A 27,054-nucleotide genomic window follows, 5' to 3' on the forward strand; every position below is an offset into this window, starting at 1 on the left:
TTTTTTTTTTTTTTTGGGGGGGGGGGGGGGGGGGGGGGTCAGTGTCTTTTTAATATTGAATTAAAGAGAAAATCAGATGGGTACATTTTTCAGGGTTGTGATGGTTCAAAAAGGGAACCACCTCCCTTGGTTCAGGGAATAAGATGACAAGTCTGACCAATGCCTCGGTAAATGTGCCACTCACTTCTGCACGACACAACTGCGTGTTAAAGCCCCATAGTCCGAACAAGCCTCAGGAACTTCCCTGTTAAATATTTAAAGCAACTGTGTAGGATTTTAGCTTTGAAATAGAGGAAGTATACCGCAAGCACGAGTAAGAGCTAACGAGTCATTGTGCTGAGCGGTTTTCTCTTAAGCAGCTTTTTCTGTTCTTTAAACTTTAATGTCACCCACAAAGTCAACAAACTAACGAAGGAGCGCTTCAAAAACACAACATCCCCTACACTGCACTTATCAAGCCATCTACACTGGATCCTATAGTTGAGATTTCTATTATTGCACTGGACCCTGGAAACACATATCTCAATAAAAGAGAGGCGCATGCACTATAAATGCGGACAAACTTGGCCGAGGTGAGATTGCTTGTCAGTCGAACAAACCCCTGGCCTTCGACCGTGGAATTATGTGTGCCTCAATATCTTCCGACTTTCACATTCAAGGAACAAGCATCCGAGGCTGGCACAGTTTGGGATGCTGCTTCCCTTTAAATTTAGAGACTAAAGCATAGCATAGGGCTCACTAAACAAAAGAAAACATAACAAAAATTATGCTAAGTGATACCAGATTTTCAAAATATAAACATCAAGAATGGCACATCTCTATGATAAGATGCCATTAATTCATACATTATGACACAGTACTGTATGAGCCCAAAACTCCCATAAAATGCTCACATATATAGACTTAAAACAAGCCATAGGATCAGGCATGTGTCCTAGAAAAACCAAAGGGTCTGCGGAGAAATACTTTACAATCTACTGCTCCCAATCGTTAGTCCAAAGCATGCAACAATCACACTTTCACACACTGAGAACAAGTAGATAATATCTAATTACGTACACCTTGTAGGCGGGCCTATATTTAGTTGTTGTTTCGGTCAGCATTGAAGCGCATCACACGAAGCAAAAAGGCACAACGGAGGAAAGGAGTCACGTGGAAAATGCACAGGCTGTCTCTCGGCCCTGGCAACAGCTGCTCGGAAAGAGCAACACCTGCTTCAAACGAATCTTGGTGTTTTCACCTGACGCTTATAACTGCTTCCATAGTGCCACGAAAATGTATAGTCTCTATCCCCAAATCACCAATACTAGCTATGTTTGAAAGAGCTGGGAAGTACTACTTAAAGCAGTACTTAAAGTATGTTCTGAAAACTTGCATTTTACTCCAATCCCATTTCGAGAGCATGTACCTGGTTGTATTTTACAGCAGCTTGCCTTCTAAGTAGTTTCCTGAAACTCGAACTGGTTAGAACTATCAAAGCAACTCCTTGGCTGGTCATCACAAGCTTTCCACTCCTAACTGAGGGCCAATATGTTGCCTTCTTTTGTGCTGAGTAATGCAGCAAGTTTTTATTGCACCAGTGCATCACTTAGCTATCTGGACACAGTGAATACCACTCACTATGTGTTGCCTTTTAACACAAGAAAGATCTTCATGTACATGTAAATCCTGCCTGCTAACACTTACAAACATTACCAGGAAAACTACCTGTTAAGCAAAACATAGGTCTGCTCCTTTGCCTATTTTCAGTCACAAGGAAGGTGGAAGAAAGCTGAGGCAGCTCATTTGTGCCACTGGAGAGAGAGAGAGGGCTAGTCCAACTTATCTCGTCCACACAGAAATGGCAATACCATGGTGCAAGGATGAGAGTTTAACCTGCCTTGCCAGACTTTCATTGTTTCGGAAAGAACAGAGTGGACATACCATTTTGCATTACCAATGATGTCCCAAAACCTGGGCTTTGGAACCTTGCACTCTGCAACAGAGCCCTGAGTTGCCTGCTTGTAGTATGCATAGAACTTGAGCTGGAGGTCATGGGAGGGCTGGAAGGAACCTGCAAATGACACAGCATAATGCAATTACAAAGAGGTGCCCAGAAAAACAAACGCTGCTCTAATATCGAGCAAAAGTACCCTGACATCTTCCACCTAACAGCAAGCCCTAAATGCATAGCTCTTATTTGTAATTTGCTTGAAAATTCTAACCCTTTTGTTCAAATTCAAATTTAGATTATGTCTGCCTACACAGGTATACAGACAAGAGTGGCATGGGCAAAAAGCCAACATACAGCCGCTAGATCATGTTGCCAAGAAATTTTTCCAATACAAAGTCGCATATTTGCCAAGAAAACTCTATGAAGTTAAACCGAAACCAGAGGACCAGCATAGAGAACTCTGATATTGAACACTCCGAAGGTTTCAGGGGACTCACTTTGGGTTGTCCCGCTCCCTGTGACTATCTTTAAATCGACACACTTTCAGCGTTTCAGTGGCTATAAAAATTATGTTTTACTGCTTCTATTATCTTTATTGAAGATGATGTTTTACAGAAGACTTATTACTCCTCAGATGTTTGCCTTCTGTACTGCCATCACAAGTGACTAAGAAAGAGTGAAGGAAGTCCTGAATGGTCTGCTCTTGACCGGCTCTTAGCCCTACGTTGCTCTAGTACAGGGATCTCAAACACGTGGCCTGTGGGCCACATGCAGCCCGCGACTCGCTGGGATGCGGCCCGCAGGCATCGGGCTGCGGGCACCCGTTCCCATGCCTCGAGCGCTATAAATGACATGCGCTATAAATATCTTATGTAACCGAATCATTTTCCCTTGACGCGTAGCTCTGCTCTTATAACATATATCACATAGTTTGTAATACTTCGTTTTCATTCGCCTTGTGTTTCGTTTTAATCTTTGCTTCCGAGCTTTCTTCACTCAAGGACAGACCTCGGCTGCACGAACTCTTGCTCAGCGGAAGAAAATAGATAAACCTACTAGTTTGAGATTCTCGTCTTCATTTATTATCACCATTAAAATATGAGTTCTTTTTCCTCCAAACTGCTGCTACACAAACCGTTAGTAAGGCAAAATCTGTCTTACGAAAATATATTTTTTTTTTTTTCGGGACGTGTTGAGCTGGGATAATTCCCGAGTGATTTGAGCAACGGGAACAATAGCGTGCTTGCTTTCTTGTTCTGTTAAAAATGACAGCACGTTGGCAGGGTACTGCCGTTTCAATTCGTGTTATTATATCAGGTAAGGGCTCAAATAGACCATTTGCTATAGACGCTTTCAGCGAGTCAGTTACTCGAGCTGCCACCAGTAGGCGCTCCCTTCGCGCGCTTTCCGGGCCGCCATAGCTGACCTTCAGTTTCTCACCGTTGCTTCGCGTTGTGTGCTGCACAGGCCACTACCGGAGTTTCGTTTTCGTGTTTTTTTTACGTTCCGCGTTGAAATCTTGTATTTTATTTAGGTCTTTTCTATACAAAGGACTTCCATTTAATCATTTGATATTTATATTTGACATAGCTCTTGTATTTTCTTATTTATGGAATGGAATCGGACAGCGAATGGGTCGACAATACAAGATTATGAGGCTTCAATGACCATGTAAGTTCATCTCATTCTTACGTTTTGGTAAATTGCAACTGACGCAGTAAGGCTACCACAGTCGTGGTTTTTGCTGCATGTGCGCGCTCGTCGTTTCCGTAAAGCCGACCCGCATGTAAGCGATTTAGCGTGCGACGAGACGAGCAGCGGAGATTTCTCACTGTCGCCCGTCGCATTGCTCGGTTTTGGGATTTCTAGAAGACGTCGCTCACCGTCTCGGTCGCTTGCTCCGTCGCTTCCAAGCGGTTTGCCTCGTCGCGCGACTGACTGAGCGACAGCGAAGCGGGTAGCCGTCGCTTATCTGGTCGCTCGCCAAATCGCTTACATGCGATTTATACTCAATTAATTTCCATGCGCACAGCACTGAACCATTGGCGCCTCAATACTAAGTATAAACCGCATGCAAGCGATTCGGCGAGCAACAAGACACGCGACGGTGACCGCTTCGCTGTCGCTCGGGCAGTCGCGCGACGAGGCAAACCGCATGGAAGCGACGGGAGCAAGCGACCAAGACGATGAGCGACGTTTTCTAGAAACCCAAAAAACCGAGCGATGCAACACCTACAACAATGCAACAACAATGAGAAATCTTCGTCGCTTACTCTCGTCGTTGTCGCCGTCGCTCGTCTCGTCGCACGCTAAATCGCTTACAAGCGGGTCAGCTTTACAGAAAGGAGCGTGCGCATGCAGCGAGAAGCACGACTGCGATAGCCTCACTGCGTCAGTTGAAATTTGCATATGTCGCAATGGTGTTGACTGCCCTTTATTAGCGACAAAAACGTTAGAATAGGATGAACTTACATCGTCTCTAAAGCCATAATCTTGTATCGTCGATCCATTCGCTGTCCGATTCCATTTCATAAATAAGAAAATACAAGAACTGGCGTTGAAATGTAGATATCAAATGATTAAATGAAAGCCCGAAATATCGAAAATACCTAAAGAAAACACGATTTCAACGCGGCACGTAAAATAACCCGAAAACAAAGCTCCGGTAGTGGCCGGTGCAGCCCACAACGCGGAGGTACAACTAGAAACTGAAGGGCGGCTATGGCGGCAGGGTCACGTGACACCAAGATGGCGGCGCCCATGAAATGTTGCCTGAAAGGGTCTATATTCCCAAGTGCCCCGGCCCGCACTCGAGGAATCATGGGAACGGTGTTCGTTCAGCTCCCTATTGATCGCTAATTTTCTATCAACTCCGTTGTTACACAGTTCTTGAGCGTAATTCGGAGTCACTCTGAATAAGTGCCTGATATACCCCAAGGACCTGTCATATCACTTTTAAAATTGCTCGTCAATGTCAGCATTTTTGATACTGTGCATGCGATCCACCTTTCAACCTGGCTGAACTGCAGAAATCTCTTACAATATTATCATTCTGGTGATTGTGGTTTGAGCAGGAATTGCTTAAAAAGCCGATAATTCACAACAACAAAAACCAGGATTTAGCTCAAAGTCTGCGGGGCTGTTTATAGCATTTTTAGCGTTTGTACCTTAATTTCAGCATGATAATAATGTAAGAGATTTCTGCAGCCCATCCAGGTTGAAGGGTGGACAGCCTGCGTAGTAACAAAAGCACTGACACTGAGGAGAAATTTTAAAAGCGAGATGACAGGTCCTTGGAATATATCAGGCGCTTGTCCAGAGTGACTCCGAATTATGCTCAAAAGATATGTAATCGAGGATAGTGTCGAAATTACTGATCACTAAGGAGCTGAAGAAACACCGTTTCCATGATTCTTTTAGCGTGGGCCGGGGCACTTGGGGGATATAGCAAATGCTCTATTAGTTCAATAAACAAATCAAAGCTAAAAATGTCTGCCAAAGTGCGAGTTTACAAAAAGCAGAGAGCACGAGGTCCCTTTAAAAAAATCTCTTACCCCCCCCCCCCCCCTCCCCCTTGAAAGGTCAAGGGCCTTACGGTCACCCTAGACCTTTCTGGAGTGGGCTATCTGGCCCCCACACTTGAATGAGTTTGAGACCACTGCTCTAGTATTTGCCACATTAATCATTACCAGTATGTGTGCACATTGGGAAACACTTGCTGTCTTAAAACACTCAAAGACAATCACGGATGTATTTACTTTACTGGTGGCAGATAATGGCACTTTGCACAAATATGAAGGTTCTGAGACAATGAGTTTTCATCACTAACTTCATGCCAGCAACTGGTGCTGGGGAAGCGGCAATAATCTGGAGACTCTGCATTCATAAAAAATATATTCACCATGTTTTATGTCCTTCTACACCAATTAGGCAAAACTTCAAAATACAGACTTTCTCCTTCCCCCACACCCTACGGGAGTAAGTAAATGCCCCCCAAAGAAACGGAGATCAGTGTTTTCTCTAACATATAAGAGATAACTGGCACCATAAGCCTGCGCTTTTTCCAGCTCCCTAAGCAAAAAGTATACTTCCTTTTAATTTCTCTCATGAAGCCTCAGCAGAAAAAAAAATACATTACCATATATCAGCAACAAACAGGTTAGACCGGTGCTCGTAAGCCAGAGAGACATGCTCCACCTAACTCCTTCAACCTGACTTCCCTGCTTTAGAGCTAATCTCAAAATATGCCTAACTTTTCTTTATGTGAAACACAGGAAGACATTCAAGTGCGAGTTCATGGTCCTAGAAACTGCTTCCAGCTAGATAAGCACACACGCGTAAAACACACTCTTGAAATAGAACTCAGGACTTCCATGATGCTACACAGAGAATTGATACGTGTGAGCACATTAAAAACAATGCTGTCTTTTTATTTAACTGGACTCTCTACAAGGATAGGACTTTGGCCTTTTAGAAATTATATGTTTACAGTGTCAGCTGTTATTGGCCCATTCCCCGGTTTTTCAACGGCGTGGTGTAAACAAAAGGTTTTCCCGTTAAATATAGCGGAAAAATTGATGTCGCGTGACGTATACACTAATTCAGTTTCCCCGCTAGATTTGGCGGGAAAACACATCACGACCTTATACCTTATAATCATTTATTTATCAACGTATCAATGCTAAGTCAATGCAATGTCATTTAAATATCAGGTCACCGTATCATGCACAAACAGTGCAATGTCAATCAATCGTCATCGTCATATCATAGAATAAGCAGCACAGCTGATGCTGTCTAAATAGATCACATTGTGTATCCTCATGCTATTTTTGTCATTTTTTTGTGGTAACTTATGAGAGAAAATGCTATTAAATAGAAACCGAAACTTGCATTTGATCATGAAGTTAGTCTTCTGAAATGGAAGGTTAATTTGACAAGCCTATAGATATATGCCCTGAGCTGAGCCGCCATGACATCAAACTTCAAACAACAATACCACTTTTTTATTGTCAAGCTTGCAGTCCCACACTGGTATCATGACAGTACCCTTCGCATCAATCTATCAATATGGCCAGTAGCATCTAGTTACTTGGTGAATGTGACATGAAGGGAGCAGCTTTAAAATTCAATAACTTTGCCAATAATATTTACACAGCTGTAGCCATATATGAGTAGTGGTTGAGCAATATTAAATGATGTGATAAGACATGGCCAGCATTTCACAATGACCAGAAATGGTTAGTGAAGAAAGAAGCCTTGTACGGTGAAATTTCTCAGTAAGGGATTCAAAAGCTTGGTCGAACATTGTAGAATCTAGTCAAGTATCCTCTTCCTAAATCCATGTGTTTTCTAAGCATACTGTTGCCGACAAAAAGCGAGCTAATCATTTTGTTGTGCACCTAACCAGGGCAGAGTGTCTGCACTGCAGATTAGGTATATAGAAAGGTAGGAGTAATGACCAGCCAACAGTCAGGGCTATTTAGAGAAAGAGAACACAGACAGAGCAGATTGTCAGGAATACTCCACATATTATAGGAGGAAAGACCCCCCCCTGTCAGGGGACTACACATCTCCCTTCTGTCCTTTTATAAAGACAGCCTTAGAAAGCAAGAACAAAGGGGAGCCCATGTCATCTCTTTCTTTCTTTTACAACTGAGAAAGAATAAGTTGAAAGAAGGCAGCCAATGTCACCTTATTTATTTGTTCTCAGTTATTAACGAATGATGACATGGGGCCCCAGTTATTGCATTCCATAGGAGTAACTGTGAGTGTGTGCTCCATATTCTCTCCGTAGATTCATGTTACACTATAGAGAGTGGTCCACTTTTAAAGTTAACACCGGAACGCGTGGCCGGCACAGCACCGGCTGCTGGTGCCCGTGGAAGCTTGGCGCAGATGCCGCGAGCACCAGAGGAGGTGCATGCAGCGTGTAGTCTGCTACTGCACTGCTCTTTTGCTCACTGCCCCTGCGCCGTAGGGCGCAGGAGCAGATGACGTGCGGCACACACCACCTCTGGTGCTCACTACGTCTGCACCGAGCTTCCACGGGCGCCAGCAGCTGGTGCAGCATGGAGCGCCGGTCATGTGTTCTGGTGTTCTCTTTAAAAGTGGACCGCTCTGTACTTTTATTGAGAAAAGGCGACGAGTGAAATTTAGTTCAACCGGGATGTTTAAATTTGGACGTCTACACAGAAACAGCCAGTGTTTCAATAAGAATGTTGGGTTTCAATGAACAAGAAGCTGGAACACTCACACTGAACTCATCTAACCTACATGACCACTAAGTTGCTGAGAGGTTAAGAACTCAGGAGAAACTCCTCCCACCTCGTTCCACTTTAGCGGAGAGAATGCTGGAGAGGCAACCTCCTCTCTGGTACTCGCTCTGCTAAAGTCGAAAGAGGTGGAAGGAGCTACCCCTAAACTCTTAACTTGCCACTGACTATGGTAAGCTAGTGCAGCCACAAACCTCAGGTAAAGAGTTGACACACCATATTCTAGGTTAAACCTTGTTTTCAGATTGTTAGTGAGCCGATGCCGCTATCCACATTTGAGCATTGGTGATATTGTCTTATGAATGGGAAGAACGTTTGAACGAACAGCGATCAGCGCTGTAGGAATTGTTAGCCATCCCATGACGACAGCAGCTTGAGCAAGCATGCTCCCGACTTGTCAAGTTGGCTTTTTTTTTTCCTCGACGATGAGGAAATATTTAATACCTCGGCACCTTCAAACAAAGCATCTGTATAATATGAGCGTTTACGCAATGGGGTAAAAACCTGATAGCAACTTTCCTCATATCATTGTCCACTGGACTATGTGCGAAAGCTTCCGACCGTAAAATTCGAGATGAAAGCGACCATATCAAAACGATCGCTGGTCCTATTGCCAAGGGCCAGTCAACGACGCATTAAATTTGCTTACGGCACTTTCCATTCGTGTGACAGATAAGCAAAGACAAAAACATTGACGTACTGAGCAGTGCTACGAGAGTTCACCGATGTACACCAAGAACTACGTTCTTCGAAAACGTAACATGAATGGCCCCTGCAACTCCCAATGCGGTACAGTACTCAGACGAGAAGGTAATGCAGCCCGCTTTCGCGTGTGCTGGTTTCTTTTCCTCGTCTTTAAGCCTGTTCCGTCGCTGGACAAGCAACATTCTAAACAGGTCGTCGGGCACTTCCTTACCGTTCTTGGGAAGTCCTCTGATCACTTCGACAGCTGCATGAAACCTGTCCTCGGTAGACATGGCTGCGGTCTCCGTTTAGTGGAATAAGCAGTGCCCGGAGCAATCGCGCATTGAGTATGTTTACAAAATGTTCCTCGGCACTCTCGACTGCCTTGAACTCTCCACGGTCTCACTCACGGACAATCTCCAAACAGACTCCAACCCTTCTCTCCACGACTTCGCCAGACTTCGCCACTTCTTTCCTATTTGTTTCCGCGACCGCCTAGGCGCCACTTGTAGGAACTAAAATATTGCTAAAATCTAACTACATTTTACTCAAATATCTGTAAATCAATCTTTACGCCACAAATTAAAATTTAAAGAATTACAACGTTGCGTGCAGTGGTTCCATGAATTTCTTTCTTTAGCATTGGCCGTCAACTGGTCGTGCCCTCTACCGGTGTCACGTGACTCATTTTTCACGGCCGGACGAGAACAGATATGGTGGCTCAGTGAATGCATGGTGCGCTCCGTACACGTTGCGTGGTGTGGCCTTTCGATCTCCGCTTATTTATTTTAATTTCTTTCTTGGTTTTCTCTTAGACCCCCTTTGGAACGCGTCTTCCCGCTGACTCGACACCACGATGGCAGACTCGAGTTTAGACCAATTCTTCGCGAAGAAGGACAAGAGCAAGAAAAAGACCAAAGGAATGGCGACGACGGACCCAATGGGCAAGAAAACGGAAGAGGCCGGCAAGAACTCCGACAAGAGCGCCAAGAAGGACAGGGAGAAGCAAGAGAACTCTACGGGAAAGGTACCTTCGGTGATTGCCTCGTTGGAGCAGGTATGACCCGACCTGCGCACATCTCCATACGGTGCCGGTTTGCGGTGACCTCGCTGCCTTGCTCGAAATGCGTGACATAACCCGACCGTTTGTGGTTAACCTTACCCGAAATGACATCGTTGAACCCCATTTCCGCCTTATGTTTCGCAGTCAAGTGTTGCTTGGGTCCGAATTTCGCCACTTGGCCTCTCGAAAGTAGCCTCCATGGGTCCCCTCGAAAACTCACTGTCATCCGGTATTCTTAGCTTTCGAACAACGTCACGGATTCTCAAAACGACCCCAGACCTTCAGTGGTGCAATGTTGCATTTCGACGCTGTTTCTTTTTTATTCTTTTTTTCTCTCCTTTTTTTGGACGTAGGGGTATGAAGTAGCCCTTAATCGTAAGTTCATTTCAGTCAAGCCTCCCCCTGCGTGAAGGCAGGTCTTAGTAGCAGCCAAGCTAGTCTTTTTTTTTTTTTTTTTTGTAGGATTTGTACATTTGAGAGTATGGCTACAGCAAAACTTTGTTACAGCCTAACTCCGTCCGATGCGAGAGGTCACCCTTCCTTTGCCTGTGGATGTGTTTGGTACGTCGGAGGCATACTACTCCGGGGCATGTCACAGTATGTTCAGTGTCCAGGCATTTCACATAGTGTGGCAAGCCAAGGAGTAGCCATGTTAAGTCGGGGCTTGCAGCCCGAACTGTAAGTATGCATGTTTGTTCCCTCAAATGGGAATAGGTGGGGCAGGATTTGGACCTGCATACTTCGTCACATCCAGCCATTCATTATTAAGAGACGCTTTTATCATACCACTAAAAGCCAGTCTGCGTGCATGCAGATATGTGCCACACTTCACGTTTACTAAGTAGGCTAATGACCTGTCCTGTTGCCAATACAGCTACTGTAAAATGCATTTTTTATGACTTACATTGCTTTAAATAACAATTTATAACCTATCAGTTCGTCCAAAACGGGCATCAGCTTGATGTGCCTGAATTTCCATTCAGATTGAATGCACCTCAGGTGGCTGATCTCTTCAACCGAGTCTATTCAGTGCCGTTCCATATTTTCCAGCCTATTGATCTATCAAAATGGCCTTTGTGCACGTACAATCCACTGTGTAAACTGTAGTTTGTCTGGTAGTTACAACATCAGTGACGTCCCTACGCATTAACTTCTTTTCATATCCTTCAGTGAAGCTGCCCTCTTGCTGTTTCTACATTAAATTTGTTTCCAAACCAGGGATTTATGGTATCTAAACTTTAAATGATCTGTTTATCCGTATCTATGGAGAGCAGAAAATAGTTTGAGAAAATGTTGCATTCAGTGATGTTGTGTCTGTTTTTAATATGATTTTTGTCCTTTTCCTGTAGAAGGAGGAAGTACAGAAAGTTACCAGAATTTTGGTATTATTTAAAACCAAAGTTTTTTAGACCACTATCCCAAACGTTTTTTGGGATTTGTAAATCAGCTATATCTAGCATGGCTTCACAATGGCATGTTACTGGTCCCTTTATTGGAATAACATTGGCATGGCACCAGTGGTGTTCCAATTATTGAAATGTACATGCCACACAGTTATTGACGAGAACATGCTGCCTACTGCCGCCACCACTGCAGTGAGACTGGTATGTCGTGATGTCTCTTCACTTTTTGCCAAGGCTTCATGACAGCAGAGTTCTCTGGTTAGATAGTTAAGGGGCCAGTGCTTGTTCATGAAATTAGATATATTTGCGTACAAACCCACAGTCCTGTTGTCAGTTGGTTATGGCCCCTTTCCATGACACTTCCAACTTCTTCTCGAATCACAGGCCGATGAGGAGTGGAATGATTTCGAAGAAGAGAAGGAGGTGGACTACAGTGGCCTCCGCATCCAAGCACTGACCATAACGTATGTATTTTTTCGTCTCGAGTCTGTGTGTCTTTTTGTTGAAGAAACAGATTAACCAACTGAGGCTTGAGGTAAAGATTGCTTGTAGATTTGTTATTTTTAGACATTTGATAGATGTCTGACTTGAAACTTTTTGGTCGTCCTACAGCATTATGTGACTGTTTCAGCAAGAAATATGAAGATGTCAGAAATAAGATCATTTAGTGTGCAGTGAAGGCTGTTAGCATGGAAAGTTAATATGGGAATGGTACAGGGTTTAAAGGGGTACTTCAACAAAATTTGGAATATACCCTTCGTGTTCAGAAATAGGTTGAATATGATCCACGGTGTCCATAAATGATTATCGCACAAATGTATTTTGAATATGATGGCTGTATTTTTCGTTATAAACGGCCCACTCTGGCAAGCGCTCAGAGATCAGCCCGGGGAGAGGACATGACACCCGCCGCAGTCGTGACATAGTTCATCTCGGGACGAGGGAAGCTGCGGCGAGGCTGACGTCAAGAGGATGTCCTAGTCATTCAAGCAACCGAAGCGGCTGCTTTTGTACTAATTTTGAACGACGGGTTAATCTTTTATAATCTTGTAGAGGGACAATAGCGACTTCTGAGACACACAAATGATATCCTTGGGGAGAGGGGAGTTCCTCCTTCCCCTCTTCTCTCGTGGTGGCCGGAGGCGAGACAGTTATCATCACTACCTGTCCGAGGTTCCTAGACTGGCATTACAAACGAGGCAGCGACAACCACCAGGTGCTCTTTGTTAATCGTTTAATTTGTTTTAAAATTCCTTTTCGTATCTTTTTCAACAAGAGATTGGTGTGTCTGATGCGAGAGTGCTCCCTTGAACATGAATAGACCCTTTCCGAAATTCAGTCTGGCCACTTTGATTGCTATCATCATCTGTGGAAAGGCATCTGTGCCATACCAATGGCGGCCCTTTAGCGACTCATAAAGGAAGACGTTAAAGATGCTTCTAAGTGGATGATGCGAGGCCTGTACATTCGGGGGGTCAGTGCGACGCGACGTAGGAATGGAACAAAGAGCTACGTAAGTGCTTATTTCTAATAACTCAGATTCAGTCAATCTGCGGGCGGCACACAATTGGCTTTTAAGCATTTTGGTTAATAGAATTTTCCCAAGGCATCTAAGTAGGTTGGAGCTTTGTTCTGAATGCAGGTCCTTGGTCACCATTGAACTGAAAGTGATCGAGAAAGAACTCACAGTGAAGAATTCCTCGCGTGCAGTTTACTTGCAAAAGTGGCGGTGCCAATACAAGTTCATTTTCGCCATTGATATGGCAAAAGCTAAACTGCTTTACGACCCACCAGATGGCACTGAATTTCGAAAAGGGTCTATAGAACAAGAAATAAGCGCCGAAATTTCGTTGTAGTTTCTCTTTAAAAGACGAACTCATCCGCACATAGCATGGGCTAAGCGATTCACTCTGGCTGCCGTTGTTACACTTGGTGACAGTGGTTGCAATATTCATTGCTCAGAAATAAGCTTACCTGTGGCTTTACTGTTGAGCTGTGCTCAGGGCAGTTCAATGCAGCTGCTGACCTAGAGTTTCTATCTTGCATCTGGCACTAGTGATTACTCAAATATATGTCAATGAAATGCCCATCCACATGCCAAGCAGGTATGAAAGTGCGCAACCATCAAGCCATTGAGAGTTTGTTAACTCGTTAGTTGATGATGACGGAAGCTTGCCAGCACTTCTTAATTTGTGTCCTAAAAATAATGACTTTAAATTGAATCCTATGCTTTCATTTTCTTGTGTGTCATTTTTTCTTAACTCTGTCCTGACTACAAGAAAAGTGGCAATTTTCAAACAATCCGTACAAACGCTTTCATTTTCCTAACTAGTTTGTGTACTGAGCAATATGACACATCAGAATGTGACCAATTAGTTTTTTTAAAAGAAACTGAGGTTAATGCAGTCATGTCTCGTTTACATGGACCCCGTTAATATGGGTACCCCGCTATATGGACACCATTTTCGGGGACAAACTGGAAAAAAATGTGTGAATTTTTGTCTTGTAATTTTGGACAACTTGCATTATGGACCATTTAAAGGAGGTGTCCATATAGACAAGACATCGCTGTAAAATGCAGTGATGTGATTGCTGCGCCAATTGTACCAAACTGCGCCAAGGGGCTAATACTGCTACATCATGCTACATTTTGCCAAAATATGGGTAACCTGCGCCAAGCCTGCGCCAAAAGACCAATTTCGGTAGCCTTTCTAAACCGAAAATAAGCTGAGTACCGTAATTGAGCGCGCGGTAAGCTAGGTGGCGCAAGCGGCCGCCTGACACCAGAGCCATATATTAGGAGAGTCTGGACAATGGGCGGAGCAAAGGCCGCCGCCAGCGCCGAAAACTCTCCCTGCGGTTAGAGTGTAAACTATAGGTACGACGCAGCGTCGACCAATCAAGAGACCGCGACGTTACAATATTGCAAACGACATTTAAAGTGTGAAATAGAAGCGTTCAATCTCGACTTCTGTGGTCCATCTCACAAATATGTCTGCAGTAAAGACAAAGACACAGGCGCGTGAGCCTAGCTCAGCGAAATGCTTTTGTTTGGACGAGAACTCGCGCATAGGAGGCACTTTCCAAAGCCACGCGCTCGTGCCCATGCCTTTGTCTGCACTGCTGATGTTTGTGAAAATGACGTTTCCCCTGGGCCAGTTTGGTAGAACAGCGTCTTCGCTGAGACTGGCTGAAAGAAAATAGTGCAAAGGGTGGGGCGCGCGAGCGTCTTGAGACGCGGAGTCCCGCTCGGCTCGTGCGCTGGCTTTGGCAGTGCTTTCTTTCCCCATCTCAGCTGAGACGCTGTTTGTAGCAAATCGGCCCTGGTTCGGAGTGCACGTTCGTTTATTCTACACTTGAATATTGGCTTGACGAAAACCTCACATGCGCAAAGTTTTCAGTCACCGAGAGCTAAACCTTTTCACTCTAGCGCGCGACGCTAAAACGGCTTAAATTAGTCGTGTCCTATATTTAGAGCTCACGACCACGGCTAGGGGCTGTTTTGCGGCCTGTGGTTGGCCCCGAGATGCTCGCCTATTCAAACCAGTGTATGGCCTAACTCTCAATAAACGGCTCTGCCTGACACAAGGTACCCTGCATCAATCGTTCATCCTGTCTTGCATGGTTTTCCCATCATGTCTCGTTCCGCGTCCTCATCGTCTCGCGTTTTTAAATTTTTTTATTATTTTTTTTTTAACGATAGACGCGGACGTGTGCGGCGCTCTGACGCTAGCATGCTGGGGTACCAGCCATGTCGTCATGCTATGAAACGAAACCACGTTTTTGCGCGGCGGGAGTTCCTTTGTGAACCGAAGCACTCGCTCCTGAAAGCAACGGCCATGGGAAAACTATATTTGGTCCCTGCCTGCCAGTCACCGTGGTCGCGCGACGTCCGGTGTTGCCGTCCCCACGTCGCTGTAGATATGGCGCTTTCTAAAATGAAACTAAATACCGCCGCATGTTCATCAACATTCCTGTTCTTTTTTAATACGCTACTACAAAAATCCCTCTTTAGCTCAAAGACTTCTGTGTTGAAGTATTGATTATGTAGGTTTTTCTCGGTGGGCTTTCTTTCGGGAGGGACCCCGGTGCGTGAAAAATCTGCCGCGAAAGAAAGTTGGTGAAGGGAAGTGAGCCAAGGAAAAGAAGGCAATGCCTGCATGCTGAACCCTCACAGCGCGCTTGTTTGTCTAGAATTCAGTCGTTGCACAAAGCGCTCCAAGAACTTTTTGACCCTAGCTCGTGATGTCTTGCATCGATGTGCTCAGATTCTTTTTTTTCTTTTTTTTTTTCTGTGTGTTTAGCTTGTACCTCGCCTGCCGGCCTGGCAAGCACGTGCCGCTGGACTGTTTATTGTTATTGTTTTTTGTCGTATGCTGGGCAGTTACATTTTGCATACAATTTTGCGAACCAGTTGGCGTCGGAGCGGCGTGGCATGGTTTTGATCGAACAGCCATCTCCGCTCATGCGACGATTTCGCATTGAACGGCAGTAGTTACGTGTTTTATCAGTTGGAGACTGCTTTCATTTATTTTATCACTAGTCAACCTAATTCTGTGCTGTATACTGAGCTGGTCATTTTCAAATAAATTTTAATATGTGCACTTTGGTTTTTATTTGCCTATAGCGGGCACATGTATACATGTAATTTAACTGAAGCGTTGCAAAATGTGTCATGTCATTGGCATTTCAGTTACGTGTTGAAAGACTCTCAGGTGGTCTAACTTGACTATAATTCGTTTATTGCGGCAAGCAAAGTGTCCTTGGTTTGTCCAGCACTTGAAACAATTATTTTTTATTTTTCTAAGAATATCTGCTCTAAAAGCCACTTTTGCTGCTCCAAAACACTGTTTTGGCTGCTCCGAAAGGTGCTCTAAAACGACTTGGGCCAATCACATCACTGATAATGTAAAAAAAAAAGATTTTAAAATTAAATTTTTTTTAAAATACAATGTATGCGTGGAAGGTATATAAACACTGACAGTTTTACAGTTGCCGTAAAATACCGGGAAAGCGCCCACTAAAAATTTGGAGATAATCATGAAAAAATGGGGGATGGGCGCTTATCCGGTCATTAATTCTACGTATAAATGTACTGTGCATATTTTATCAGATCTTACAAATTTGGGTATGGGCGCTTAAAGGGAAACTCCGCTTAATTTCAAAAATTTTGAGATAGCGGCCGATTTTGCTTTTTGAAGCACTCAAAAACAATCCCCAATACTTTGTTTCGCGAAAAATAAAATATTTTTCGTGTAATTTTACTCTAGCCATGATCACAAACCGAAACCGAAACAGTGGCAAAGCCGGACAACATTGTATATTCGGCATCACTAAGCATGTACACCCACGTGATATACAAGGGGAAGAAGGAGCTCCCCTCTTATCAGGATCCTCCTTTGTGCCTCCTGGATTAGCACAGGCGTCGCTATTCTCCTCCCAGAAGATTATAGATTAACCTGTCATTCAAAATTCTTACAAAAGCACCTTCCCTCTCCTCCTTTTACTTGGTGTTCAAAAGTATGCGATGTAACACAAGCCGCGCTCAACGAGGCGATCGGCTTGTCAGTAGTATCAATAGTCGAGCGCCGGGCCGGCCGAGCGCGTCACTCACGTCTTTCACAGCGCTGGCGCCACCCGTGCTCTCCCCGGGAAAGAAAACAGAATTGAAAAAAAAAAAAGAAGCTGTACATGCTTGATGACGTCGCGGACGTGCCGGGAGAAGGAATTTGGAGGAAGCGGAAATGCAGCCGGGCAGTGTTGTCTGGCCCGCACGTCTCATCCAAAACCAGCGGATTCGTGCTTGTCAAATTTTGACAGCGATTTTAATGAACTTCTAGGCGGAATTCCGTCGTAATATTTGCCATGGAGGTTTTGTAGATGATAACAAAGAGAACTGTATAGTTTTGCACTACTGGAAAACAAGCGGAGTTGCCCTTTAATGTAGTATGGGCGGATGCGCGGTATTCTACGGTGTTTATATTAAACAACAAATTAAAGAAATTCATAATATACAAAATGTGCCCCACGCCCACGGCTATACACAGACTCATGTTTACAAACAAATATCTTTTGAGGTCTGCACTTCTTGTTGCAATTACCCGGTCAACGTTTGGTCTATGGGCTGCTGTCGTTTGAACGAGCAGACGACAAGCAGAAACGTTTGAGAGAGCAGACGACAGCTCAAACGATGGGTCGGCCATTTGAATGTGATGACTCACTGAACGTAGTCCGCAGGTGGTCCGTGCTACTTGACGGTTTTCCCGCGTTCATGTTGGAAGAAAACAAATAAATCTGCCGACCACAAGTATCCGTGAATTCAATTCAGAGTGCTTCCCGCCCAAGCAATCATGGTCCGGTGGCATCTGTTTTTCCTTTTTCACGGCCCCTGTTCACGTTCTCGGATGAACCGAGCAGGGCAGAAAACTCAGAACCTGAGCTTCAAACTTTTCCTGACTCTTTTGGTAAAGCCCCAGTCGTGGCGTTTTGACTAGAAGGCAGGTTTTTGTCCGGTTTCTTGCAAAGTAACACAGGAATGCATGTGCCCCATGGCGGCTTCCGCCCACAGCCCCAGACCAGAAGTGCGCCCGACGCACCACCACCGTGCCGTGACGTAACAGAGATGAGTTTGTGTATTACTTCTGAAAGTCAGTGTGCTCAACTGACATTGTCTATTTTTGGTTTGTCAGAGTTAGCCATTGGAACAATGAAGGAATGCTTATATTGGTGAAACACAGACACTGCACCTCATAACCCCAGCAGAATGCTTTCTTTGTGTTCTACCCCGGTTTTGTCATAGCCTTGATTGCAGTTCCCTCATATTTAGCATTTTTGTCTGTCTTGTTGAGAACATAAATTGTGCACGACGGCTCAGAGCAGCGTTGTAAATTATAGTGATGCTTACCGAAAACCATCTGTAAGCAGCGCCTTTAACATCTTTTGAAGTGTCCACAGAGCTCTTGAGATCTAAAAAATATTCCGCAATACAGTTGAGTTATGTAAATAATGCCATCTTTGTTACAAGGACTCATGCAATCAGTTTCCCATGTTAGACAAGTGCAACCTCCGTTCCCAGGGTTATTTTTGACAGCCCACCAGCTTGTGATAAAGCTCAAACCTACATTGAAATAGAAGCTACAATTCTTTGGATATCCATGAGGGTGTGGAACATAATTCTCCGCAGTAAATTTAATTTCTTGATGGCGCATGGAACCCATCGGTCATTGGTGATGGATGGCCTATGGGTGCGGTCAGGGAAGAGTGAACCCAAGTTCTACCTTCCAGTATAAGGACAGTTAAACATGAAACGTCCAGCCAAACTTTAGCCCACAATTTTTTGCTTTGCGTACTCTCGTGCATATCGATGCACCATATGCATGATGCCATAAAGCTTGGCATGTGCTGCCAAGGGTGGATTTAGGGGGAATGATATGGATGCAGCAGATGCATGTTCTGCTGGGGGTCACTCTGTAGCCAGACAGTTGACTGGAACTAAAACAAACACCAGTTGGGTCGCCGTGACGGCAGTGACCCCTAGTCCATTCGCCTTTTTCACCGGCATTTTTACGACCAATTGTGAGGATCGTGACACACGCTGGTTTCTATGTACATTGATTGCCACTTTGGGACCACTTTCGATGGGACCACTTTGGGACCACTTCTTACTTCGTGCAACCGAGTAAGACTGCCTCACCCCATCGTACGTGTCTTCAGCTAGCTGCCCCAGGGCCGGTTTGCCGGTCGATGCGACTCGGCGGTTAATTCACCCAGAAGAAAGATTTTGAGCTTGTGACCGGCCCCGCAGGAATGAGAAACTAAGGGTACTTGGCATTGCAAGCAACCGGCTGCCATAAGTCCATCCTCGCTTCAACGATTTCCATCCAATTTTGCTTTCAGAAAGAAAGTGAAGGGGCTCAAGATGCAAGCAAAATGGACCATGTTATCAAGTTTTAGGAGCAGCACGTAAAGTTACATCCGGGGAAGGTGGCATCAAGCAGGAATGGAAGCAAACTGTGGGCGAGGCTCACTTCGGCGGAGTGGAATTGGCCAGAGCACCGGGTACTTGCTCCCCGTGGAGCCAGTCGTGCGACCTCTAAATCCTACTTGCGAACAAGTCAACTAGCAAGAGACATGCCCGTTTCGATCGGCAAACCAAAAGCATCTTATATTGCCGGCTTCGGCCAGCTCGCGGCCGGACATTGTCGAAGGAGGTTTCCCTCGGTGACTTCTTGTTCTGTCACGCTCCAGGGAGAAGGAGAAGGAAGAGGAGGCGCTTCGGGACCAGCAGGATGAGGACGGAGAGGACGGCTGCCCGTCGTCGGGTGATCAGCAGTCTGGCCCCTGGAAGATGTCCGCGGCCGCCGCCCAGCAGGCCCTGGCCGCCGCCCAAGCCGAGCCGGAGCCGGAGCCAGAGGTGCCTCCCCCAAGGATAGGTAAGCATGGAGCGTCGTGCAACGTAATCGCCGGCAGGGCTAGAACAGCAGGAAGGTTCTTCAGTTGTTTCGCCTGCAAGTCGAGATTCTACAGGGCGGCGAAGAGCCACAAGCGCATGCTGGAGGCTGGGCGTCTCAGGGAGACGCCCTGCTGTTCTTGTTTCAAGGGCGACTATATGGCTTGTTTTGCTGTGTGCGCGGGCGAAGCTGAAGCTATGAGTATGTTACTTTTTAACTAAGCTTGTACTGCGCAAACGCACAGTACAAGCTTAGTTTATACCATTTTGTTCTTAGCCCGAGACTGAGGCAGGAAAAGAGGAAAGTTTCGAAGTAGAAGAAAAATGAACAGTCGAACACGTCTCATAGAGACGTGTTCTCGACTGTTCATTTTTCTTCTACTTCGAAACTTTCCTCTTTTCCTGCCTCAGTCTCGGGCTAAGAACAAAATGGTTAACATCCACCAGCTCGCCTGCGCAATCACTACATTATCTTAGTTTATACGTTGGTACAATTGACAAATAAATCTTCCGGAAAACGCAAATTACTCCGGCCTCTTTCTGCACTTAAAGGCCAATATTTAACTGTTTTCTGCGAGGGTGGTAATCATCTTAGCGCTCCCCTCTCGTAAGCTGCAAGGGGAGCCAAGTTGGGGAAGGGTAAAGTGGAGAGGATATAATGTTCGTTAGGGGGTCAAAAGTGGAAAGTGTGCAGTGTATGTTGGGGGCCTTTAAACAAGGAGTCTTTGTCGTCAACAAACATACATACATACATACATTTTATTTTGAGTTCGAAGCATATTGCAATCTGCCCCCATAAGCCAATAAGGAGATCCCAAACGAATGCCTATTCACGAGATAAGTGGGGGAAATTATGGAGTGGGTGTTTTTACTGGACGAGGCGGTGCAATTTTATGCGAAATGCAGCTATAAACAAACGGGCACCCATCACAAACTGCGGTCACCGAGGAGGGAAGAACGACTGAGCGTGGTCTTTCAAACGCCCGGCCTCCAGTATGCGCTCCTTTTGCCTTTTCATTCTGGTAGACGAATGCCAAAAGCAAGCCCCTTACTCCCTCGTAGTTTCATATAGTTGTATAATGTCAAATTATATGTAGCAACAACGTAGAAAATCAACAAAGAAAATATTACAAAATGTATGGCTTTTTGCTAGTTCATTTGTTCCTTTCAATAACTTATTACGCATATCTTTGTGATTGATATAAGGTCTACATTATTGTATATAGGAGAGCATTCAGCATAGTAAGGAGTGTGTATTTTAGTGTTTGCATTGAATAATTGTTAAGGTAAAGTGGCACAATCGACTGTTCCGCCAAGCAAGTTGAATGAGTAATAGCTGCTGTGTGATGCAGCCGGTGTGCACCGGTTGTATTCGGTGCACACTGCCATATTCGATTTATGAGTGCAGTTTATCTCAAAACACGACCAGATGTACGTTGCCCTGCGCTACTCTTTTCTGCACCAGTACAGGCTGGTGCAGGTAAAACGAATGGGCCTATAATGTTTCATGATAACTTGGAAATCTGTGGACGCCGCAGCCACCTCACCTAATAACAGCATTAAAGCATGGCAAAACGCTCCGTGGTCGAGCCTCATTACCGCCACAGCAACAGCATTCTCCGATACAAAATGTAATTCAACGCTTCTTTTAGTAATGTTGCGATTAGGCTCTTCTGACCGCACCACTGCATGACGCAGAAGAAAGACGAGGACATGTTACTTTTCAGCTATAGTTAATACAGATCAACACTTTTCCGAGAAGAACATGGCTCTTGAACAATGTTTAAACAATCAAGGCCATGTAATTGGCTGCTTCCACTCAAAACATTGTGCCCTGGCACAAGCACCTGCCACAGATTCGCAAGTAAATTGAACGTATTGTTGTCTCACGACCTGTTCCAGAATAGCTCGCTACTCTAGCAGACGGCAATGTTGCAACGGTAGACGTTCATCCAAATTCGGTTGGTTTCACAGCAGACGACTGCCCGTTCCTCCTGGCGTCGTCTTTGGCGCAGTGACACGAACGCTCAAACGTAAAACCAAGATGAGTCAAAGAATTTTATAAGAGCCATTTGGCAGGTAGTCTGCTTTTTTATTAGCAATTGTTGGCATGCACCGCCTAGGGCGGTGCTTGAGAGGAGGGTTGGCAACAAAGAAGACGAGATGACACCAATAAGTAAAAAATTTTTAGTACTTGGGAACTCGCTTATTGCAGCTCTTTATTTTTTAGACCATTGTTGTGAGATAATGTGTGCATAATCCCATTGGAGACTCGGCCAGCATTTCCTTCTAGCCAGTTTGGAACGGCAGCTTGTGATGTAATAAACCGGGGGTCTCCAGACCCCAGCCCGTGGCTGGCCGCGGTCATTTCAATAAAGCCCGGCCCTTGGCCCGCTTCCAGCTGGCTCGCTGCTACCGGCACAAGAAGTAAAGAAAGGGCGCCACACCATGCACAGACCGCTTAAACTAAGGTAGCACAAAGAATGAGGAGAAGCTGCCTATTGTAATGCAGGTCCTCTTGCTATAATATTGATTGGATATTGTCATTCCCAGCATCGCTATTCTTAGTCCCCCGATTCATATCTGTGTTTGCTACAATTCCTTCATATTCCCACATATATTGTGCTTCATGTCCCGTGTTGTAACTTTCATATTGTCGGCATGAGTTCTACAAGTCTCATTAGTGTTCGGCCCTTTATCAACATGCCAAAGTTCCTAGGCACTTTGTTCTACGAGTTTTTTTGGTCCCAATTATTGTGTAATGCCACACTTAGCTAAATATTTAATTTTAATATAAAGTAGATGTATTAGATTATTTTTTCTTGGTTACTCTAAGTTTCAATTTTGTATTTAAAAGATCCTCAATCCAGCCCCTTAGCCAAATAGTTTAAAGATCCCCGTTCTAAACGGTAGTGTGGCAGCAGACGGAATTCCTGTCAAACACGACGCAAACTTGATGGGGCGGGTGACGTTCCAGTACGCTTCTCCCACAGATCTTTAGCCAGGAAAAATGGCATGGGCGATCTTCTGGGGCTGCACATTCATTCGAAATTTTGCGACAGACAAATGTCAAGGGTAATTTTTAATCCGTGGTCTTCTTAGTCAACTATAGACCAAATGGCATTGCTTTTCACAGACAGGATTTGAAGTGAGTTCCCCTTTAATCAAGATTGTCCAGCAAAGTGCTGGAAATACTTAATAAAACATATGAGATGTCCAAAGCCTGGATCACAGATTTGCGTCGGAGTGTATTCGAGTGCCTTGCACTCTTGCTCTTAAACTGAGAGAACACGATGGCAAAGTGTGTTCTTTCGAACAGAAAAAAGCGTAGGAATGCGGCTCAAATATGTGCTTGAGTGGTTTAGGCAGCGATTGCAAACACACAAGGACGACAAGCGCCATGACTAGGCACCTTTGGCCCCGCTTGGTTGGCTTCGTAGGGTCGGCTGCGGTCGTAATCGAAAGTGAAACAGAGCGTAGTTCTTCCTGCCGCCCCCATCCCACCCAGTGTGGCATCGTCTGCTGCAGAGCCAGAGCCCAAGGAGGCGCCTAAAGCCGGGCAGCCCAAGGCGGCGTACGTTCCCCCACACCTCCGCTCCGGCGGCGGCAGCAGGAGCACGGCTGGCGGTCCGTCGGCGGCCCGGAGGCTTGGCGGTGGGCGCCAGACATATGACTTCACCAGCGAGGACCAGTTCCCAACCCTCGGTGCAGCCGTGGAGACGCCGCGCTGGGGGCCAGCACGCCAGGGGTGCGTACACCCTTGCCCATTCCTCGGAGCTGTCCGTTTGCCTTTCATCTGCCGTCTGGAATAGACCTTTCGAAAGTCCGTCGAGCAACGCTGGCGGCCTCCGTATTTTGGGCGTCACTTCCTGTACTAAGCGTTTGATTAGAATGGAGTTTGCTGCTCCGAGCACTGGCATGGCACCAGTATCCAATGCATGCTCAATGTACCTGGCATTTCTAAGAAAAGGAACCTGTGCTTTTTGACCCCCACTTAAATTATGCATTGCAGAAAGGTGAAACTTCGCGATGACGTGTCGCTAGCAGTTCTAATAAAATCTCTCAAGTTTGAGAACATGAGGTTACTTGAACCAAAAAATGAGAACGCCGAAGTTTCTCTACGAGCCAACATCCACCTAAGCCTAATATTGTTGAAACACCAAATGACATTGTGCACACCTGCAGCATCTATCTTAGTGAAAAGAAGCTTGGCAGCAAGAAAGAAAACAATATTCTCTTTCTTGCTGACAAGTGCTCTTCGATGCTAAAAATGCCACTTGCATCCACCCCTTTGGTGACTACAGTCGAACCTCGATATAACGAACTTCAATGTAACGAAATCTTCGATTTAACGAAGTATTTTATTTTTCATAATTTCTTGCCCATAGACCCCATGTATTTTTAGTCTCTATATAACGAAGTCTAAGTCTATAACGAAGTGCCATTGCCATAGAAGGCAATAAATAAATCAACTCTAAAAAACAACTTCGCAAAAAAATTGTGGTTAAAAAAAAAAAAATTATGCGCAAACGCGAGCGCTTGATAGGTTACTTCACGGGGACAGGCCTTCCAACGTTCCTAGGCTGCCCGAGGATGCGGCGCCGGTAGCGCCGGCGAGGCATGCGGCAAAGCGGATTCCGCGAGGCTGGCCAGAAAATGCCGAGCAAAAAGTTAACACGGCATACCAGCATCACCACTGACATTCACTGATAACCATAGTCCACTCCACTGCACCGCGGGTAGCGCGGGAGCCAACTTCAGCGGGGGAGCGACGTGATGGCGCGACCGCACGGGCAGTGCCATCTAGGAGAAGACCGAAAAGACCGATTATCGTCTTGCGAGCGTGGGCGCAAGCATCACTGTGGGGGCAAGGGTGGCAAGGGGGCAAGTAAACTGTGCGGTGAAGAGTGCTGTGTAGGTTGGAAACATTGGCACCGCCTAAACTGCCTAAACTAAACAGCTTTATTTTTTAACCGGGCGGTTCACTTACGTGCTTGCTGCCATAAGGAAACGTAAAGTTCTTTCTTTGGATGAGAAAGCAAACGTTTTGGACGCCATCCTGAAGAAACTGCCGAGATCACGAGCACTCGGGAAGTGCTCGACGCAATGGACGTACTGAGGAGGTACACGGCGTCGCATGGGCAGCAGGATGCCGTGCAAGCGCTCTGGGCGCTCGAACGCCGTATGACGCCGCTGCTACTGTCGGACAAGGCGCAAGCAAAACTCGCGGACTACTTCGCCCCTAAATAAATGTCATTTTCGGTGAGTTTTCATACCCGTAAAATGTTTCGGAATTTTTTTTCGCATGCTAAAGCCAAATTTCGATTTAGCGAAATTTCAATGTAACGAAGCAAATTGCGAATTTTACCGACTTCGTTACATCGAGGTTCAACTGTATTAGGCTTTGGTGGATGTCGGCATGTAGAGAAATTTCATCTTTCTCATTTATCTTTTTGACCCGAGTAAGGTGTGGGAACCACATGTTCCCCGCATCCCTATCTAGGCCTAGCTCAGGCAGGCCATGGGGCGTCGCCATGTCGGGGCACGTCCCAGATACGAGGCGAGGCCATATTCCCTTGCGGATGGCTCTCCCTCACCCTTCTTGGGTGATTTACCGAAGGCACACCACTCAAAATCTTAATTCTTGGACGTGTCCGACCCTCCGGGGAGCCGACTTACATCCGACCCACCCCGGGTGCGTCCATTCCCGCAGGCTATGTAAGACCGCCCATATCCAACGGGAGTGACTCTCGCTGGGAGAGGCTCTGCTCGGCGGAACCTTCCTTGTTTTTACTGATCCTCCCCCTCCGTGATACTGTCAATTGCGGCAGCACGGACTCCGACTGGCGATCCTGTCAGAAGGGGCAACGCCATTATCTCGGACATTTGTTGGCCCTCGGGCAAACGTGTGGTGTTATTAAATAAACTCGTTATTTGGACCCAAGACACCTTTTGTGTTTCTAAGTGGTGTCCCCAAAGGGGAAACCCACGAAGGTCATGTTCTCAAACTTTTGCATTGTATTCCAATTGCCAGCATCACGTTCACACTGAACTTGAGAGTAGAGTGCAACCCACTTATAGACCTTTTCGGCCTCCGTCGCATGGGCGGTGCCATCTTGGAATCGCATGACGGGGCCGCCATAAGATGGCTTCAACTAGTCGCTCCACTCGCGCTTCCGCGACATGGCGAAGGCATTGCATTCGAGTTTTTTGTCGCATTTCTCCGCGTTTCTCGCCTTATTGTAAATCGCCGCCCGATATTTACATTTACAACTTAATTGCATGCCATCGTTATGTGCACGACGACATATGCAGTGAATTTTGTAACAGATGTGTACTATTTTCACCGTTGGCGCACCGGTTACACGTCTGGAGGAAGGAGGTACAGGAATCAACGTCAGACCTGGCGCATATTGAGCCCAATTATTCATGACAACTGAAGTTTGCACAGTGATAGTGGCGGAATATTCGAAATAAGTATAGTGCAATGTATATGTATAATCTCACATTACTATGTATATGTATAATCTCACAAATACTACTCAGCATACGAAGCTATGTGTGTTTCCTGATAGCCTCCGGCCTTGCCTTCATAACAAGTTGAAAATAGTTGTTTTTGATTATATAGGACATATTAGATATGCAGGTGACGAACGTCTAACTCACATTTATCCGGTGCTTGGGATAATGGTAACGTCCACATCGGGCAATTTGTTTGTTCACGGCATTACACCTAAATATGTTAGACGGTATTAATCGTTTTAACAATAGAAACTTTAGCTTGATTTGTTTATATATGAATTTAGAGAAACTGTACATTATGTTTGGTCACATATCTGCAGTCATTAAAGGGTGTTAAAATGTTTTAATGCAAAATTTAATTAATTTATTTTATTTATTTTAAACACAAAGACCCCTGTGAAATAATCTGTCACAGGCAGCTTGAGAGTGCCTAGGGCTTGCATTATGTGATGCCGAGAAGAAGCCATCTATATGGAAATCAACCAAGTTCAGGGTTGTTGATTTTAAATCGCATCATTTTTGCATCGAGATCTGTCATGAGGGTTCATGAAGACGTGCCTAGCATTCGACTTCAACCAAACGTACGAGAGATCGCTTCTCTTGTACCCTTAATTTTATTTTGCAAAGTTTATACAAAGACAAAATTTCAGATTTCAATTGATGGACCTCACTTATCTCATGTACCAAGCACGTCGTAATCAAATGTCATTAAAACAAATAGTTAATTA

At 45.3% G+C, this 27,054-nt stretch overlaps 2 protein-coding genes across 9 annotated transcripts in view; one reads left to right on the plus strand and one right to left on the minus strand.

Moving 5' to 3' along the window:
* LOC8042400 (acyl-CoA-binding domain-containing protein 5) overlaps positions 1-9,537 on the minus strand; it is a 39,513-nt gene extending 29,976 nt beyond the window's left edge. For 3 of the 5 annotated variants that reach the window (XM_040503708.2, XM_002415468.5, XM_029972139.4), the window contains exons 1-2: positions 9,122-9,333; positions 1,924-2,053 (exon numbers count right to left, since the gene is read on the minus strand). In XM_040503708.2, coding sequence (XP_040359642.1) covers positions 1,924-2,053; positions 9,122-9,182 — 191 coding nt within the window. In that variant the 5' untranslated portion in view covers positions 9,183-9,333. Of the gene's footprint in view, positions 1-1,923; positions 2,054-9,121 lie in introns of all 5 variants that reach the window. The other 2 variants (XM_029972141.4, XM_029972140.4) reach the window with 2 other exon arrangements.
* Positions 9,538-9,566: 29 nt separating this feature from the next.
* LOC8042401 (protein CDV3 homolog) overlaps positions 9,567-27,054 on the plus strand; it is a 31,994-nt gene continuing 14,506 nt past the window's right edge. The window contains exons 1-5 of one of the 4 annotated variants that reach the window (XM_040217989.2): positions 9,567-9,624; positions 9,705-9,946; positions 11,740-11,819; positions 19,603-19,787; positions 23,333-23,552. In XM_040217989.2, the coding sequence (XP_040073923.1) occupies positions 9,746-9,946; positions 11,740-11,819; positions 19,603-19,787; positions 23,333-23,552 (686 nt within the window). In that variant the 5' untranslated portion in view covers positions 9,567-9,624; positions 9,705-9,745. Of the gene's footprint in view, positions 9,947-11,739; positions 11,820-19,602; positions 19,788-23,332; positions 23,553-27,054 lie in introns of all 4 variants that reach the window. The other 3 variants (XM_040503709.1, XM_040217988.2, XM_040217990.1) reach the window with 3 other exon arrangements.

This window comes from Ixodes scapularis, unplaced genomic scaffold (genome assembly GCF_016920785.2).
Source record: "Ixodes scapularis isolate PalLabHiFi unplaced genomic scaffold, ASM1692078v2 PGA_scaffold0__279_contigs__length_252992795, whole genome shotgun sequence".
NCBI lineage: Eukaryota > Metazoa > Arthropoda > Arachnida > Ixodida > Ixodidae > Ixodes > Ixodes scapularis.